We start from the raw sequence: 20,108 nt of genomic DNA, 5'->3' as shown, positions 1-20,108 counted from the left end.
CGTTCTTTCTTTGAAGAATATCGATCACTTTCGTTTTCCCCTTGAGAACGTGATAAAAAAATTATTTGCTCGCGTTCTCGCACGGTGGAATAAAGATGAGGCGGTAATCTTGTGCTGAGGACACTACATAGTTTCCGCCTTATTTTGCACCCACGATAGCAGACCCCCCTTTCTTAAGTGGAGATGACACCTTCCGAAGAAGGGGATCAGAAATTTTCATGAAAAAGGGGGGGGATAGCAAGGAAGGTGGGATAGTTTAAGAAAGGGGGCTTACATATATATTGTAGATTATTTATAAGCTCTGTTATAAATTTGGTCTTCATGAAAGGAAATTTTCTATTAAAATAGTCTCAGTCAAAAAGAAGAAGGAAGTTTATTATTTTGCTTTCTCTCTCTAAAGATATTTCACATATATTTGTTAGCTATTTTTGTCCGAAATCAATGGGGCATAGGCATTTTTAAAGGTTTTGGGATTTTATTTTCGTCTGCCAAGAAGGGGAGGGGGTCATTTAGGATGGGGGATCAGACCCCTTTCCACACTATGGACAGAATGATCCAATGTTATCTAAAATAAATCATGACATGCCACAACTTATTGAGTAAGCTAAACTTTGGCTGGTTATTTTTGGACCTACATGGAGGTGACAGTATGACAGTAACCAAAAAGTGACGGAGCTAGATTTTTGAGATAAATATTTTTTTGGGTAAATTTGGTTTCTTGGACTTTGTGTGAGTGGCTTCATTAGTTTTTTTCTGTTTTTTAGCATAAAGACTAAGAATTATGTGGCTGAAGCTGTTTTTCCTAGAAAATTTTTGTTGTCTTTACAGATTTTCTTTTTTTGGGGGGAAATCCCATTTGATTGTTGACCAGTGACAGATAATGAATAATCGTTTAGATCAAGTGATTTGTGATATATGTGTTTTACAGACATGTGTTTCATATGACATTAAGTCAATGATTAATGAAAAATCAACTTATGCTTAAATGATATATCATGATTTCGTTGTACGCCTACTAACAAAATGGACCTATTTTCATATCACAATTGGAAAGTGCTCTGGACTTGTTTTATATACTTTTTTAGTCTTAGTTCTATAGTTGCCATTTTCTTCCTATTTTCTTATTACATCAATTTTCAGGTCGGTTCAAATTTCCAAAACAAAGTTTTGTTACATGCACTCAACCTTATACGCATATGCATAACCACTTTTTATTAAGTGCATTGTCAGTACTCTAAAGTACTGTTTAAAACTTTTGATATAAAAACGATAGAAAAAAGGATCTGATAACAAATTTGAAATGAGGCTCAAATATTCCCAACTGTGTCAAGAAGGGATTTTTTAAAGTTTAAGTTACGTTGCCAAAACCTCTCATGTTTGCAAGTAGCCACAAAACTTCTACCTTGATCAGTGAGGGTAAATTGACGTTCAGGTAACCCAGGATAACCAGAGAGATCGAAATATTTTTGAAGCTCTCACTGACAATTTACTGAGAAGAAAATGTTCTTAGATTTAAAGTTTTCTAGGCTAAGGTAAAATCAGATTTTTTCCGTTCAATACAATAATACATTTTTATTTCAGACAACACAATACAAATAAATATGCTCCGCTTATTTTCACAAAACATGATTATTAGTAATCTAAATAAGATGAAAGCCTCACACAGGCATATTTCATGTCTACCCATTCTGCGTGCTAAGTTAGACATTAGCCCATTGAAGAAAGCGTCCATGCCAATGTTCAGAGATCAACTCAAAAATTGCAATCGCATTGTTGTGAAGATGGGATCAGCCGTCATAACCAGAGAAGATGAGACTGGTGTGGCTCTTGGTCGACTTGCTGCTATAGTAGAGCAAGTAAGTACTATCTGAGTATTTTTATATGTATTTACTTCATGCTTTTGTGCAACAACAATTTCTATGGATGTAAACCATTATAAGTAGTTGAAACAATGCTTCAACTACTATAACTTCTTTTAAAAAGCAAATAAACTTTGGTTTAAACAAAAGCAGAATGCTAACACGAATTTTAGAAAATATATTTAGCTATAATATGATTTACTACTGATTTCTTCAGGTATCAGAACTGCAGAATGTTGGCAAAGAAATGATGATCATTACAAGTGGAGCTGTTGCATTTGGAAGACAAACACTTCGAAACGAACTTTCTATGCAACAGACAATGAGAGATTCCCTTAAATTCAACACAAGACGAATGGTAATTTTTATCATTATAAATTATATTATATTGTTTATTTTAAATTCTTAAAAAAGGCAGTATAGAGGAAAAGCGGAGCCTGTTGTTTTCTCGACTCTTTAGTTCTTTCAGTACTTCTTTTGTATATGAAATACTTCCGATTTTGAGAATGCTAAAGTTTTTTTTGATTTCCTTGGTATACTTTATTTAATTAAATGACGCATTTGTTTAGTATGTATTTTATCCAGGAAATTAATATGTGAAATGATGCTGAAATGATTAAGTATATCACCACCTGCCACTAGTTTTAAATATATTTTACATCAATCAAATACTTGCTTTTTGGAAGTTTGATGTTTCTTATGTTATTCTTCTTTTAGGGGTTTATTGATTCAAGAGCATGTGCTGCAGTTGGTCAAGGTGGCCTCTTATCCTTGTATGAAGAAATGTTCAATCAGTATGGTTTGACTGTTGCCCAGGTTTTTATTTTAAAATTATGATTAAAAATTATGTTCTGTGCATATGTTTGTTATTTCAAAAGATGACTTTTTTAATAAAAGGAGGGTGCATTTTTTCTGGTTTTCAAGGCTCATTTCTTTAGTTAATAATTTAGTTTAGAGCGGAACACTTTAGATATTTCCCTTATGAAATTATTGTGTTTGTAAACTGTTTAGATACAAATTAAGACATTAATGAATTTACAGTTTAAACTAGGATGAACATCTTTTAGCAAGAATAAAAACACTTAAAGTCTACTTGCAAGTCACCAGTTACTAACAGGAAGAATGGACGTACAAGAAGTTGATTCTTTCATAGTAGGAAATGAGGGAATGAGTATTTTTTTCTTGGGATCTGGTTTTAACATCATACAATACTCACAACAAGCACAAAAACTATGTGTGATTTTATTTCTCCAGGTTTTGCTCACCAAACCAGACTTACAGAACAATGGCAGCCGTGCGAATTTACGTGCGACAATGGAAGAATTGATTCGAATGAATTGTGTACCCATCATTAATGCTAATGATGCTGTTGTACCTCCCCTTGGTCCTGAAGTTGACCTAGCTGGGGTAACTATTGTTTTTTTCCTTGTTTACTCATTTAGTCCTACCTTGAGATAAGCTCGTTTGTTTTTAGTACAAAGTTTACGATTGGGATACCTAGATTTGACAGGATATGTAAATGGCTGAAATTATACTAAGGAAGTTGTTGTTTTCCATTTAGGTTTCTCTCGCCCTCGCCCACAAAAATAGTCATTGATCATGGTAACCTTCAAAGTTATATATTAGTTTGATTTTCAATCAAAATGAATTCTTGACCCGGACTGAACAGTTTTCTGTGTTTTTATAGAATTGTAAAGTATTTATTTCTATGTATTCATTCAGGTTAATCTTAATACTTTAAACTAAAGTATTTATGTATGTTGTTCTTTTAGATGACACCTTGGACTAAATCAGTAAGTTTCAAATTGTTGTTTGCTATATGTTTTGCAGGATTCCCATAGTGCAGTTAGATAATTGCGTCAACATCATCACAATTTAAACAGGGTTCTTAAAAAGAGCTATTCATTATGCAAACGTTCGTTCGCTCGTTCGTTTACTTCACACTTACTGTAAAGGTTATCGTTTTATGTATCCAATCATTCATTTTTAGACACTTGCTTTGAAAGATAATGATAGTTTAGCTGCATTACTAGCAGTGGAGATGAATGCTGACTTATTGGTCATCCTATCTGACGTTGATGGAATCTATACAGCTCCACCAAAAGAAGAGCATTCCCGACTGTTAAGTATCTTCAGACCAAGTGACAAGAACCTGGTTCGCTTTGGCGCATCTGATTCTAAAGTTGGAACTGGTGGAATGGAATCAAAGGTTTAGTTATCATTATTTTCTAATTTAATTTTTAATTTTTTTAGCGATATTGAAGTTTGACATTGACTCTGGTTTATCACTCTTGGATATCCTCCACATTACTCGATTTGATTTAAAATAGAAACGTTAAAACACAACTACTGATTAGTAGCTCAGTTGCCTTACAATCCAAGTGTTATAGGTTTGATTCCCGGTCACCACCAACTCTGCGAATAAGTAGCTTAGATTAGTCAATTTGATCTAGGTAGGAAGTTTCTGGTAGTTGAGAGTAGATTTAGCGCTCTACCTCAGCATTCAGAAAAGTGGATAGACTCCCCCATCTCTAGCTCAGAGGACAGCCGGCTTGGATTTATATGAACTAAGCGGAACATGGGAAGGACCAGGGGGGGATGGTAAAGCACTTACTGTATATGTGATGTTTATTTGTTGTCTTTTATTAGGTGAACGCATCTTTGTATGCGTTAGAAGGTGGTACTTCAGTCGTCATTGCTAACGGTCAATTCAAAGAAATTAACACTGTCAATGACATTGTCAACGGGAAGAAGATTGGTACCTTTTTCACTTACGCTGAACGAGATATAGTTCCTATTGAAGATCAAGCTATCAGAGGTAAATACAAATTCCTTTCCTCATCATCATTCTGCAACGGTCGTGATAATGGATTCGGACCTTTCACGTCGAGAATCGTGGTTGCAAGATCACAAATACTCTTGTCCGATGTACTTTTTTACTGAGTCAATAAAACTTGTAAGTAAAAGGAGGTATTGCCTTCTCAGGGCGTACGAAATTTATGACCAGCAAACTGGTTACTGCTGGTTATCTATGGTTGAAGAAGAGATTATTTACAACTAATACATAGTGAAACTTTTCTCAAATCAATCAACTATATAATATGAAATGTTAATTCTTCTCATTCTAACAGCTCGAGCTGGTAGCAAAGCTTTAGCGAATCTGACACCGAACGAACGTGCTCAGATCATCCAACAGTTAGCTGAACTTATCCAAGAGAATCACCATGAGATTCTCACTGCAAACCAAAAAGACATGGAAGCCGCCAGACGTGACGGTACCATGGCTGCTTCTTTGATCTCTAGGCTAGCTTTGACCCCACAAAAACTGAATGTACTTACTGAAGGTTTAAGACAGATTGCTGAATCATCAAAAAATATTCTTGGACGTCCTATACGGGCAACACGTGTTGGAGATGGGTTGGATTTGCACCAGATTACAGTTCCCATCGGTGTATTGCTGGTTATCTTTGAATCTAGACCTGACTGTCTTCCACAAGTAAGACTATTTTATTTGTTGCATCTGTTTTGTTCGAATCCTAAGTAAGTCAAAAAGATTTGGAGATTTTACTTAGAACCATAAAATCCAAGAAAATCCCTTTCAATATCAGGCAATATTTGACATATTGTTTTCAGGTTGCCGCACTCTCAATTGCCAGTGGCAATGGTTTACTGTTGAAAGGTGGCAAAGAAGCGAAGCACAGTAACGAATTTCTACAAACACTGGTGAAGAAAGCATTATCACTTCATGGTGTGAATTGCAGTGGTGCTATTACTTTGGTACGATTTGAACAATTGTCACAGAAAAAAAATCCACAGTGACATTTTTGGTAAATTCATGGTGATAAGCTAAAAAGTTTTCTACAATTTGGTGCTTGGCGCTGATAATTTAAAATCAAAAGCTCACAGGACATTTTTTTAGTTTTCCTAGTGAGTTTTGTCGATTCTTTCAGCTTTCTATCATTCCTTGATGGCTTCCATCTGTAATATGAAAACAATACTTGTATACACGGGCATGAGGTTGTCTTTTTATTGTTGTACATTGCTTGCAATTTTAACCACAAACTTTATTATGTTCATGTAGTTGCCAGAAATTCATAGGTTAACCATAACATGAAGCACTTTTTCTAAAGGGAGGAGGTAGCCGTATTTAGGGAGGAGAAGGCAATTTGATTGTTTTACTTTAATACTATCTAATAGTATACTCATGATTTTCACTTCGTAGATTTATTGGGGAGGGTTCTTCAGATATTGAAAAACTTCGATCAAAAGTGGCTGTTGAAACTCAATCCTTAAGGAGATTGACCTAGGGGAGCGTCTTGACCCCTCTAGAAACTATGATACTTTTCAAATTTTAAACAGGTTGATTCAAAAGATGAAGTATCTGATTTGCTACGAATGAAAGAACATATTGACCTTGTCATCCCTCGTGGTTCAAGTGAAATGATTGCCAACATTAAAGAACAAAGTAAAGACATTCCAGTGCTCGGTCATGCCGAAGGAATCTGTCATGTCTTCGTTGACCGAGATGCGGATATGGAAACTGCTGTCAGAGTCGGTTAGATTTTTGTTTAAAAAATGCGTTCAAAATAATCATGTTCTCCCGTCCCTAACAGATTTCTGTCTCATTAAAAGTTTAATAGGTCGATTTTTAACGATTTCGAGCACTTTCTGAAAGTAACTTTTTCATTCAATTGAGCATAACTTTTGATTTAATGAATCGAATTTAATAAATGAGCCATCAAAATTTAAGTTTATCTTTCTTCTTTTCAATGCAATAGGAATGGCTCATAAAATTCTTAGATTTCGAGAAAATAAGTTTCAAAGAGAGGCGCACCCGGCACAAAGAAGTATTTCAGCCTCAAAACTCAGAGAAATTCAATAAAATATTGAAGAATTGGGACTATCTATTCGGAAAAATTTATTTTCTGTCTTAGAAGAAAAATTCTAGTTTGACCATTGAATATTACGCGTTGAGAATTTTTTAATCAGTGGGGATATAATGCTGGTGCGAATTGAAAATAGCCCATTTTTCAGGGAGTGGAGACTCAAAATCCAATGGGAAATTTCAAAAATAGATTCTTATCCATGCGATTGAGAGTTTAGTGTAGTTTTCAATGATGGGCGTGACATTCTATGGTACCTTTCTCTCTTGGGACGGTTTTCCTGTGGGTGGGTAAGTTCAGATAAGATGAGTTCTATGTACTTTAACCTAGAATATTGAAACTGTACAATGATTTTAAAAAGTACCTTCAAAATTTCTTCCCTTCTTGTTTAGTGATAGATTCTAAATGCAACTATCCTGCGGCCTGCAACGCCATGGAAACGTTATTGGTGGACAAGACGTTATTCGGGACCACCGCTTTTGATGAATTACTCCAAGCTCTTAAAATTAACAACGTAAGAAGCGAGCTCGTAGCGTCAGCCCCCTGCTAGTTGGGGGGAGGTTACACCCTCCAAAAAGCCCAAAAAAGGTGGGGGCTAAAGATTTTTGAAATATTTGGGGGCCTAATGTACTTGGGGGAGATGAAATCTCATCATTTAACGTGGGGACTGTATACTTCATCTTAATGGTTGGCCTCAATTACTCAAATTAAAGCTCATGAAGCTGAAAACTTTTTTATAACCCTTTTTTTCGTGGAACAAATTTTTAAAAATGTAAAGGGTAAACTCAGGGGGGGGGCTAATTTTTGCCTAGGACCTAAACCTAGGCTGACGCTATTGAGCTATATTGGATAAATATTTTGCCTGTACTTTCCAATCTCTTACATTTATCATGCTACTAATTCTTTTTATTTTTTAATGGTAGTTTTAGCCGAAGTTTTAAGCGAGGACTAACAGAATTAGACACACAGCGTACATGACTGTAAAAATAGGCCAATCTCATATGATGTCAGTGACACTTAAAGGTTTTAGTTTTACATAAAGTGTGCCCGTTTCATATGAGACACATATCTTCTATCAGGCCAGTTTATCCTATTGTTATAATGCGTTCGACTTCGTGCTAAATAAAAGAAAAAGGTTTCCTTTTCCTCTTTCTAACCAGCTCCACATTCGCGTGTCAGTTCAATGTGAAAAAGCTTCTCAATTGAAATTAATAAACAATATCCCTCTTATCGGAAACAAAACCTTTAATGAGTTAAGGCATACCCAATTTAGATTTTTATGTGACATTTCCACTGTACATTCACTCTCACAGTCTCGTTTTTGTATGTCATCAGGTGAAAGCCCATGCTGGGCCACGTCTATCACATGAGTTACCTTTCGGTCCAGTTCCCGCCCATTCATTACGTAAGGAATATTCAGACATGGAATGTGCTATAGAGCTGGTGGAAAACGTGGATGACGCTATCAAACATATTGAGAATCACGGAAGCTCACACACTGATTCAATTATCACCGAGAACGGTAATTTCCACCAACCAGATTCTTTATTTATTTACTGGTCAGTAACAGACATTAACTGCGTAATAAAAATAATCTTGTGCAAGATTATTAAAAAAATCGCCCTTGTCATTGGATAATTTTCGGAAAATCTTTTTACACGGTATCTTGTAGCCTGTACCAAACTCTTCGTCGCTGACATGATAAGGTGATTTATGACATTTAGTTTTTCAAAGTATAAAAAGTTGTCTGTGAGCGTTGTTGTACAGGCTAAGAAAAGAGATCTGTTGGAGAGTTGTTTTCAATAAATTACCCCCGGACTCCTTAAATTTTGACGGTTGCTTAACAACTGATATTGATTGACCCTCTAGATACCGAAAATTACTTAATAGCAGTAATAGTAATATTTGGTATGAAACATATACAGAGTTTCAAGCAGAGTTTTTTTGAAGAATGACGATTCATAATATCTCCAAGCAGAAATGATTGAAGCCAAAAAGAGCGATCTGAGAACACTATATAGACTGGCCCTAAGTGCCAAGGGCTGATTACCGTTGATTTTACTAAGGGATAATTATTCTTACATTTCCAGAGGCCACTGCATCCAAGTTCTTGAAGAACGTTGACAGCGCGTGTGTATTTCACAATGCGAGCACCAGGTTCGCTGATGGATATCGCTTTGGACTTGGTATGAATCTATTCTCTGTGTTTTCTTAGACGTTACTCTTCTTTGAGATGAATCAAAATCAATCGGGTCTTTTTTCAGAGACAAAAGTAACGACAATCGCATGTTTTTGAGGACGTTGCAGTTACTGTAACGATTAGGAACAACCCGCAGTTCTGATCTGAGTAGGGTAAAAGTGCGGATTTACCTGTCGTCCTCAGTCAGTAAGGATATAGGCAAATCAAAAACTAACCTTAGAAAACACATCGGGTATCGCATTTCATCTTACAGAAGTGAAAATGTTCGCGATCACAAATCAAACAATGCCGTTGAAGTATCTTGTATACTTTGTAAACGAGGGCCGCAATTATTGTATGCATTTCGGAGAAAAGTGTGTTGTGAAAAAAGAATATCGCAACGACAGAGTGTATCTTTTTGTAGATCGCTTTTGAAGAACTAAGAGTGACTAGTAACAATTCTGCTGATAACTTGAAATTAACAACCTCAAATACCTGTTTTTGCATGCTGAAAATTTCTTAACGTATTTAATTCGGGTGACAGTTTTAGCATGCATTATTGATAATTGGCTGCTAAGTCGTGACTTACTTAACTCGTCATTTATTAGTAAGTAATTATCTTTTCAATAATTAACTATTCGCATATTATTACCTTTCTAATGATAGTATTTCCCTGTAACGGTTAATTTCGTTTTCAAATTTTCACGAATAATCTCAAATGCGCGAGCCTTTGGCTAAAATATGTGTTGGGGTTAGCCTTCACTCTCCAGAAATATCGGAGACAGACCAGCATCGGGGTTACATTACATTAGTTTACTGAAATTAAAGTTTAAAAATTGACTATGAAACATGCTTTTATCGAAAACAAAGTATAGACGCGAGTTTATCTATTTTGGAACAGTATAATAAGTGCATTAGAGGGTGTGAAAGGAAGACATATACCAGAAGAAGTTAAAGACTTTAAGTAAAAAGTGCAATCAATAAACATCATCGTTAATATATCGGGCCAAGCAATCAACAGTATATTTAGAACGCGAAGAAGAGAATTGTGAAATAAAGAATAACAAGGTATTATCAGTTAATTGATTTTTCAACATTTCTGGTGCATTATGAATGAAAAATAACACAAATGACTTTTAAGTGAAGTTTAATCATACAAAGGGCCGTAATGATTATCTTAAACATATGGAGATTTTCTTTGAGCTCACACTAAAAATGTTCGGTCAATAACTCTGACACACGTTTTCATTATAATATAGTTTCCCTTTAAGGGGGGGGGTTCAAGGGGTACTGAATACCGAAAAACCGGCATTTTTTCCTGGATACCGAAATACCGGACACAATTAACTCCAAATACCGTCACCGAAAATTTTTACATTTCATTTTGGGCTTATTTCGCGAGGAAAGGTATTTCAACTGCAAGAATTGTTGATGTAATAAGGAGTAGGGATACCCTGTTGAAAATTTCATTTTCAACTGTTATTAGCTGAGTATATCAGACGAACGATCTAATTTCCAAGTGCAAATAGCTACTGCACCACGCTACTGTTTGGGAGCTATATATATAGTCTAGAAGTATAAAACCTTCAACTACTCAAAATGGAAACAATAAAGACAAAAACCCCACAAAACAAAAAGACAATACAAATACAACAAAAATCTAGAATGAACATTCACAGAAAATCAATCAGGTTGGAGTAGAAAAGGAAAATATGATGACATAGAAATCCGTCAATGTAAAACTAGTGATCTAAAATGACTTTAAGGAAGAAAGTAACTCAATATGAGTCAAAAAATATTTCAAGAAAACACATTATCTGTTCCTCAGTTTTCGACCTACACAGGATTTCGGCCTTTTACGAAAATATCCTCCTATATGATGGAAATAGGGTTGTGTAGGTAGGCCAAGCAGTGTTAATTAAACACCACCACAGATAAAAGATAGTATATGTATATATACTATATACTATATAAAAGTACTACTATATAAAAGATGTATATATATATATATATATATACATGGGTGTAGTTTTCTAAAATTTAAGAAAGTCTAGCGCCGCAGGCGATTTTTGGAAGTCTCTTTATGAAGAAAAAAACAGTTCGGAAAGATTTTAAAGTTACCGAAATACCGAAGTTTTACGAGTAAATACCGAAATACCGAAGCATTTTTAGGCAATTTACCGTCACCGGCAGCATTTCAAATACCGAAATACCGTACTTTTTTTTCTTAAAATACCGAAAAACCGGACAGAAAAAAGGCCGATACCTTGTCACCGTAAACCTTGAACCCCCCCCCCCTTTGAAGGAGAACCCCTCCCATTCTTTCAAAGAGTCTAACCCTACTCCTTAGCATTATTTTACACTTCGACACCCAATAAACTAGCGGGCTGGAATGAACAGACGAGCTTAAATAAGCGAATGGAGCAGAGGGGGTTGGCAAAACATTCAATAAACAGGGAAGGGATTAGTCTTGGATGATGGGAATGGATATTGTTCTCCTTAAAACCTAAAATAAGATAAATTGAAAGTAAGATCAGACCATCTAAAGAAAGCGAAGGAATTTTGTTTGACAGCTGAAGATATTTTCCAACTAATGAAGTAGAGTTCCTAATAAGTTCATCAATAATACGATGTTGATGATAAAGTTGGTCGAAAAGTTATTTTTATTGGTCTTTATGAAAGCTGTTAAGCCATTGTCACCTTGTTTAGCATTGAACTAGATAACATCTTAACGCTTTCTTGTAGGTGCTGAAGTGGGAATAAGTACAACAAAAATTCACGCCCGTGGACCAGTGGGTGTTGAAGGACTTCTAACCACCAAGTGGGTGCTCAAAGGTCATGGACATTGTGTGACTGACTTTGGGGAAGGTGGACAATACCAATACATACATCAAGAACTCGATACTGGTGCATGAGGATGTGGGATACCATAGCAGTGACGGATTGTGATCAGTTGGGATCAGGATTTAACAAAGTTTTAAACGATGTGAAAAGCGACATTGAAAATTTACAGTAGCGTTTTTATAAAAACAAAATGACAACACGAAATACTTAAAAATGACATTGAAGATATTTAAATAAAAAGGAGAAAATGACAAATATATTATTTAGAATGACAGGTACACAAATGACAATTGAAGCAAAATATTTATGGGGAGTGAAATTTTTAGATTTTTTAGTTCGTTAGGTTTTTTTTTATTTAACTTTGTTTTATTTAATCATATCGGATAATCATAAGGGACCTAGGGACGCACAATAAAGGTGCGCTTGACAATTTTTTTTAACAACTCTTAAAAATTTTATTTAAACACTTTTGTAACAATTTTTTCATATTTTTTATCCGATGGTTAGAAAAATAATACAAGTAGAATAGACATTAAAAAGTAAAATTATCTGTTTTCATTTTCATCGGCTATAATTACAATCCCGGAGAAAAGTTTTAGGACAAGAAAATGTTCGATTTTTACCCAATTCAATGTTGTTGTATTTCGATTTAAAGAGGGCACCTGCAGAAGGTAGGTCTACTCTTCGTTCACTCAACATTAATTTCACAGACTGGACGTGACCCTATTCACTGAGAAAAAAATGGCTAAAGACTTAGTTTAGAGTGGGAATGTGTCGAGGTATTAACCCTTTCAGTCCCACGATAGTACCACTTGGCGGCCTTTGACGGACTATATCGAACAGATTTTGGGACTGAAGGGTAAAAAATGTCTTCTTTATATAAAATCTCCAGCGAGTTATTCGAGTAGTTAATCGAATGGGAATTTGTATCCAATCAGATTTCTATTAAAACAACGATTTTCGCTTTATACCGTATATGGCCCCTGAAATGTAGGTTAAATCTAAAATCCCAAGCGAGACGTTAGCAATAAATTTCCGTTTAAAGTGAAACTGTAGGTCAAAATAATTTTGCCTTTGATAGCAACATAGTTTCATTGCTTCGTTAAAGGCGAGCATATATTTACCGAATTTGTTTGCAATCAAGCTCTTATTGCACATCATTTTATTTTTTTTGGAATCTCAGATCTTGAAATTCTGGTCCATGGCCATATTCAAACAACTCTTTATTTCACTGGCGATATTCATTGAAAACATGGATTTCTAGCAGTTTCGGGTATCGAGTATTCAATTTTTGAACAAAACGCTCAGTTTTACCCAAATGCGTTATTTGAAGTCAAAACACATGTTTGGCCAAGTGCAAAAATAATTAATCTCCATGTGTCATTTTTCACCATGGTGTATTATTATGATTGGGCTCTTCCAGAAAAAAACCATTCATGGGGGGTGGAGGATATATTGTCCAGGGGTATTGAAAAAACCCTGAAAAACTGCCATGTCCATGGGGTAAATCTGCGATGTCCAGGGGTAAATATTTGTGTCCAGGGGGTCAACTTGATGCTTGTCCAGGGGTAAAACACGTGTCCAGGGGGTGAAAAATCGAAATGTCCAGGGGTAGATCACAGAAAAAATAATATATCCTCCACCCCCCATGAACGAATTTTTTCTGGAAAAGCCCATTTCAAAATTTTGCGCTTATTTATCAATTAAAGATCGCGAAATATAGCGGATGCTATGCATAACGATTATAGATTTTTAATAGCATTTTACGACCTTTCACGTTCAAGACATGCCCGAAATTTTTAATTACGATGAAATATCAAAAACCTCAAAAAGGCAATGTGGAAGAGTATTTTTGAAATTACCTTTTGACCACAATGGAATTTTGAGTATGAAATAATCTATCAAGCCTTATAATGCTTTTTATCAATAATGATGGAAGTTTACCGGTGGGCCATTTCAAAATATATTCAAAACACTAACGGCCCGAGCCGATGGTTACGCACGGAATCTATTTCCAGATCGTATATTTATCACAGGGTTTTAAAGAAATACTCCATTAAAGCGTTTTAATACTCTGTTCTTTGTAAACCGAGGCAGCTCCAAAACAACAATTTGATGCTATTTGACTAGGTTAGGGATTTCTAGGCTAGCTAAGGATGCCCTGATTGATTACCGTGTAACAAAATTTGAAAAAAAATTGACGGTTTTTCTTCTACTTGATGTATATGATATAGTATATGAGTGTTAAAATTCGTGGTATGCGCGTTTTGGTTGGCATTTGTTGAGTTTGTGGGAACTAAGTTGCGTGTGGCGGAAGTATGTTTTGACTGAACGGAACCTTTTAACGAATGTTAAATTCGTGAAGTTAAACAGACATTAAAAGATAGCCGTGCTTTTTGATATCAACCTTTAATAGCTACTTAACATACATCGTTAGAATAGATTAAAGGAGCTTTAAACGACTCATTATTGCTGTTTTAAATCTTTTTTAAGACCTATTCTTCTTAATGTGATTAAAAAATTTGTCAATCATATTTCGTCAAGGAGTCTTATTCGTTAATTGTACGAGGAACTAAAAATATAAAGTAGACCTTTCAAAACTTTGAAATCTCCTCTTAGTACCATTTTTCGTATTTAAATTCAAGTGACGTATAGAATTCTCGGGCACCATTTAGACGGGAGTTTGAAATAAACGGAATGTGTCGAAATCTTTCACAAAATCTAATAGCTGATGGGAGAGTTCGAATTAAAAAGCCCTATGGTACACTGTATGGGACTAAAATTTACTTTCTGGAGATCTTTGGTAGCGCTGAATCCCGGAAGTAGAGAAGAGCACTTGATAAGGTCGCCATTTTGAAAATTTTCACTTCCGCTTTTAGAAACTTCTAACCAAACAAAACAGAAACTAAAACAACAGAATTTTTCCCGGTGAAAACCTATGAAAGGATGTACCAGCGTCTCTATCGAGAGCTATCGACGAAAGGGCCAGTTATAGAAGGGTTTTTTGAAAACAGTAACTTTACAGCGCGCCTAAGATATTTGAAAGAAAAGTTTACATATAGGTAATTGAAAAATGACAACAAAGAGATAATAGAGAAAGCGGAAATCTTCTACACTTTAATTGCATTAGCTTTCCGTTTCTATATCCTGCCTAACAGAGCATGAATTTCCGTAATTCATTGTAATTCTTTGCTATTTTTAACATGTCATTTTACGCAATATGCCATAAGCTTTTCGTCGCTAATAATTTTACCAGTGTGACAAAAACACTATTTTGGCGTATTTTTGAAGAAGTTTTCGCCTCGAATTGCTGTTGTATCTCTCTTCATTGAAGAATCGTAATTGCTTAGAATTCTTTTTTGTCAAGCTGTACATGGCTAACCAACCATCAAAATGTTATGTACGTGTTCTTTTAATGCAATTTGTATATACATTGTGTCCGAAAAAAAGCCAAACTGAATTCATTTTAACTTTTCTGACCTAATTACTCCATATTTTTTTCAAAGACGTTTTTAATCTTATCTCCATCATTTTAAACAAGTGAGATAACGAGTTTTGAGGATTTATATGAAACTTGGTCCGCTTTTTACCGGACACTGTATAGTGTATAGTGTATAACAGCTTTGTTTTAATTTTATTTGTGTAGAAGTTCACTTTCTCTGCTCCATGGTTGAAGCCAGTATAAGAGAGGAATATTTTGATGTGTGGAAGGTTATGTCAGTGTACGCAGTGTAACAAAGGGAAGAGAAACGGTGCATACGTGGAGGGCGGTTGTGGCGTGATGGAGAAATCATTGTGGGTGACCAGGCAGAATATGGAGCGTGACATATAAGAACTTGTTGTTTTTTTATAAGTATTCAAACAGCTTTAAATAGAGAAAACTGAAAAGCTTTCTTCGTACCTTCTCAGTCCTTAATATTATTAGCATCCCTGCTGCCTGGACGCCCTGTCAAAACAGCACTGGAGAGCGGGAGGGGAATAAAAGCATATAACAGGTATTCAATCTATTTAGATTCCACCCTCTTGACTATGATTTCTTGTTCCGCCTATTGAAAGGGCGGTCACCAACACGCCATTAGAAAATAGACAATTCCTATCATCAGATCCGATAGAATTCTTTCAAGTTCTTTTTTAGCTTATAGATTTTTGTATAAAACTGATCGTGTTAAAATCCATTGTTTATGTTCGAAAGAAAGCCGCTTATGCTGACCAACTGTTTTGGGACTTTAAAGAAACATTGAAATAATATTATTCTGTTGGTTTTTCTTTCCTTAATTTTTAAGAATGTAAAGATTTTTTCGAGTTAATATTCTACACCATAATTCTGTTTAGACACGATTTGTATATCTTTAGTTTTTCCTTTTTTTGAAAAGAAAGTCACTGAATCTCAAGGACAGTTGCTGGATTGAAAATTCTCGAATTCTGCTTATTTTCTGAAAGTTTCAGGGATTTGAGAGAATGGCAATCATTTGTTTTCATTATATCAATTACCGTGAGTATCACAGCGCACGAATATTACATACACTGTGATGACAAATCGTGATCCTTTTCCTAAACGCGCATTCGGCAAAAATAATAGTAACCATGGCAATCGTCCAGGTTCTTGGATGAAGGCCGTACCAATCACAAAATTAGCAAAGTGGAAAATATTCTATGAAAGAGAGCCAGCGATTTCGAAACACAGTGTACAGGTTTTTCTATTGAATCGATTAAAGTAACGTCAGAGGATTGGAAATTTAAACCTGTTTGTATCTAAAATCTGTCTCTATGAAGAAGAAAAAATCAACTTTTTGTAGAAATATGGTATAATTACCATTTTCACAGGAGTGACTCTTCAATCGTAGATCATCATCAATGTGAAAAAAATTTTCAAAAATATTCATTCAATCAAAAGATATCAAACAAAGTTTATTGCTGGTTGATCGACAAAAGGCTGTTTTTTTGTCGTTTTTTACCAGTTTTTACTATTTTATAGAGTCAACCAGCAATAATCTTTCTTTGATATCTTTTGATTGAATGAATATTTTTGAAAATTTTTTTGACAGTGATGATGATCTAAGATTGAAGAATCACTCCTGTAAAAATGGTAATTATACCACATTTCTACAAAAAGTTGATTTTTTTCTTCTTCATTTTTCATTTTCATTTCCCTTTTTTTTCTCAATTTTTTTACTTGATAATATTCCACTCACGAATATCATTTTAACAAGCACTTAATCGCAACTTGATTCGAACTCTATCAAAAGTTACAGCCATTTTTGTCTCCAGCTGCAAATTATTTCGAGACAGACTTTAGTATTTTACAGACCTGCCCAGAATTGCCCTTATTACCTAAACCAGCCCTTTACTGTATCTAAGAATTGGAATATGCTACTTGCTAAACTTTTGACAAGTGTTATGTTAGGTATTTTAGGTAGTCATGATACAAGCTTACAACCAAAATTTCAGCAAAATCGGACAAGCGGTTATACGCTGAAAGTGAGCATTTTAGGTAAAAAGCAGACCAGTCTGTAAAATACGCACGCACGCCAACGCACGTGACCGAACTGAAATTTTACACACTGTCAAGCTTAACCTTTCAAAGCCGCTAACTTTTTTGAAAAATGCCAAAAAGTTCATCATTTTTATCTGGAAATTTATTCTTTCAAAGGCAATTTCTCGACCAGGACAAACGATTCAGGTATCAACCTCGGTATCGTTGGAAAGCTCTTCTTTCAGCTACAAAAAATAGCGATTTTTTTTTCTCTGAATCTCAAGTGGTCAGGAGTTATGACCAAAAGACTGTGTATCGGTAAAATGACCTTTTCAAAACGTATACATACGTCTTTCGCCTCCTAAGGGTTAAGTAGTCAATGAGTTCCGGTAGGACCAACGTGTATTTTACAGACCGGTCTGCGAAGTACCAAAATATACTCATGAAAGCAATTTTATTCCGTCACTAGTCTCTTTAAGTTTCTTGTTTTTACAAACCTTAGCAGCCTTCAGAAACAAATTTCAGTCAAACTGAAACGAACCAAACGGTCGCTACGTGATCGTGGGGCACGCGACTGAATCGAAAATTTCTTTGGATTTTAAGGGGGCCTCGAGACACCCCTAAAGATGCCTCCCCTAGTAACAAAGTAGGAAGATGCTCGAAAGGGTAAATGGCTGGATAATTACTCACTTATGACCTTATGAGTCGGAGAAAGGATTTCTTTTAAAGTAAACTCATTTCACAGAAAGGTCATGGTATGTATCAATTTTAGAGTGAATCAAGTTTGCAAATGTTAAAATACAACCAAAGTTTTCAAAACTTGTCAATCACCAATCAACTTTGCAATCTGATTTGTCTTTTCGGTCTAAAGTTCTCGAAATGATTTTATCTCTGGCATGTGATCAAAAAACATGGATAGGTTTCTTCATGGGATTAGGGAAAACGTTTCCGTGTACAAAATAAACTTGCGCTAAACAAAAAGAAAGACTATCAAAACATTATTATTTGCAACCATGCCAAATGCTAGGGTTTTTGTAAACGTACCCGTTACTTTGATCGAAGGCGAGATAACCAACCGTACTGCAGGGGGTAGAATTCATAGAAGCAGCGAATCCTTTGCAATTGTATTTTCTACTTGCTCAAAACAACAGTATGAAAGATCAGCAGATTAGTACGAGATCGAAATCATATTATCGATGTTAATTACTCTACCACATACAAAGTAATTAGGTTAACAGCGGGAAAGTGATTAACGCTCACTAAGTTAATTAATGAGACACATACGGGGTTTATTTTTATTACCTTTCTTTTTTTAATCTTGATTTTTAATCTTGTTAGTTCTTCTAAGGTTGATATCTACTTAGGACTTAATGTGATTATTTTTTTGACGTGATTAACAACGTGGAGCTTGATTTAAAACGTATGATAATTAATCTTTCGATTCGATTTTGATAATTTTTTAGGGTAATTAATAGTCTTACGTAATTATAGATTTGAATCTATATATTAATAGCGGTGCTTTGTGTGTCTGTGTGTCACCACTTTTGTTTTCGCTTTGTTTGTGTTTTCAAATTATGACTTTTAGTCTCTTGCTCCACAAATTTGTTCTATTGGATTCGCGCCATTTGCAAAAGATCGGATAGAGCTTGGTTTAGACTTAGTTTTGAAATTTAAGGCCCATCTACATTTAGTAATTTTAATTTCTGCCCAGACATATGCCTTTTTCTCTCTTCTTTTGTTTTAAATGTTTTCGAATGTATTTGACGATCGTATTTATTAATGACATTCGAATTCTTTTCAAAACAAAACAATTTCATTTCATAGAAAGGAATATTTCAAAAGTAAATCAAAACATACTCTTGTCTCCCGAATAGACGGGGGGGGGGTCCGAATAAGCAGGGGGGTAGGAAAATTTTCTAAATTCTAATAAGCGGGGGGGGGGGTAATTTGAAGACAGAATTTTTTAAAACTGATATCAATTTTACCAACAAAAAAGAAACTTTAACAAATAAACACGTAAAATAAGAACCAATACTAACAAAAAGGAAAATTTTAACAAGTTTAAGGTTTATCTATATACTGTAATAAAATATTGAATTATTCGAGTAAGCGGGGGGGGGGGTGGATTTCTGTTCTCTTAACAATAAGCGGGGGGCGTCTGTTCGGGAGACAAGAGTAAAAATCAAAAAGTTTGAGAACAACAACAGCATTCAAAGGGCGATATAAAGCATAAGAAAAAATTAGTTCACTGGTTCTTTCTTCTTATAAAAATATTCAAGTCGTTGTGACTGTTAAAAAGTATGTACGTCATTTTTTATGTTTAAATTCGAAAAGTTACGACAAGGGTTTAAAAAAGCAACTTAGAATTGTCTTATTTTATTTCAATCTGATAAAAACAAAGAGTTGCACTATTCTTTGTGACCTTCCCACTTTTTCCTGAAAAATTGTCATTTAAACTGGACGGCTAGCGAGAAAAATAACTACCTGCAGAGTCGTGTCAAACGACACTGGTACAGTAAACGATGCTTTTTCTGATAACTTTTGACTTAAACAAAAAATTATGTCACGTTAAAAGATAAGACACCCAGGGAAAGTTAGAGTTAAACGTTGTAGAGATTTCTTTTTTTTATTTGATCGCTTTTTTAAGCCAGCTTCAACATCCAAAGGACTTTTAGTGCATTCAGCTACAGCTTAACCGGCGTGCGACGCCGGGTACCGGCTAGTTTCAATATATTGGTCGTTTTAGTTGCATTCGACATAAGTCTGTTCCATCCTGCAAGAAGTATCGCATATGGGGTTTGATTAAAACTGTGGAGGCAAAGTTATTGCTGAGGCATGTGAGAAAATATCGCTTCAAAAAGAAAGGTCGA

At 35.1% G+C, this 20,108-nt stretch overlaps 1 protein-coding gene across 1 annotated transcript; it reads left to right on the top strand.

Moving 5' to 3' along the window:
* Positions 1-1,585: 1,585 nt before the first annotated feature.
* LOC136812632 (delta-1-pyrroline-5-carboxylate synthase-like) lies at positions 1,586-12,310 on the top strand. Its single transcript, XM_067069160.1, has 14 exons — positions 1,586-1,856; positions 2,077-2,217; positions 2,577-2,675; positions 3,114-3,266; positions 3,632-3,652; positions 3,850-4,068; positions 4,509-4,677; positions 4,991-5,355; positions 5,493-5,636; positions 6,219-6,414; positions 7,135-7,256; positions 8,078-8,264; positions 8,833-8,928; positions 11,667-12,310. The coding sequence occupies exons 1-14, from the start codon at positions 1,602-1,604 to the stop codon at positions 11,834-11,836; spliced, it is 2,337 nt and encodes a 778-aa protein (XP_066925261.1). The 5' UTR covers positions 1,586-1,601; the 3' UTR covers positions 11,837-12,310.
* Positions 12,311-20,108: the final 7,798 nt, after the last annotated feature.

This window comes from Clytia hemisphaerica, unplaced genomic scaffold (genome assembly GCF_902728285.1).
Source record: "Clytia hemisphaerica strain Z4C2 unplaced genomic scaffold, Clytia hemisphaerica genome assembly, whole genome shotgun sequence".
Classification (NCBI taxonomy): Eukaryota; Metazoa; Cnidaria; class Hydrozoa; order Leptothecata; family Clytiidae; genus Clytia; species Clytia hemisphaerica.
This window is presented reverse-complemented; position numbering and strand designations above follow the sequence as displayed.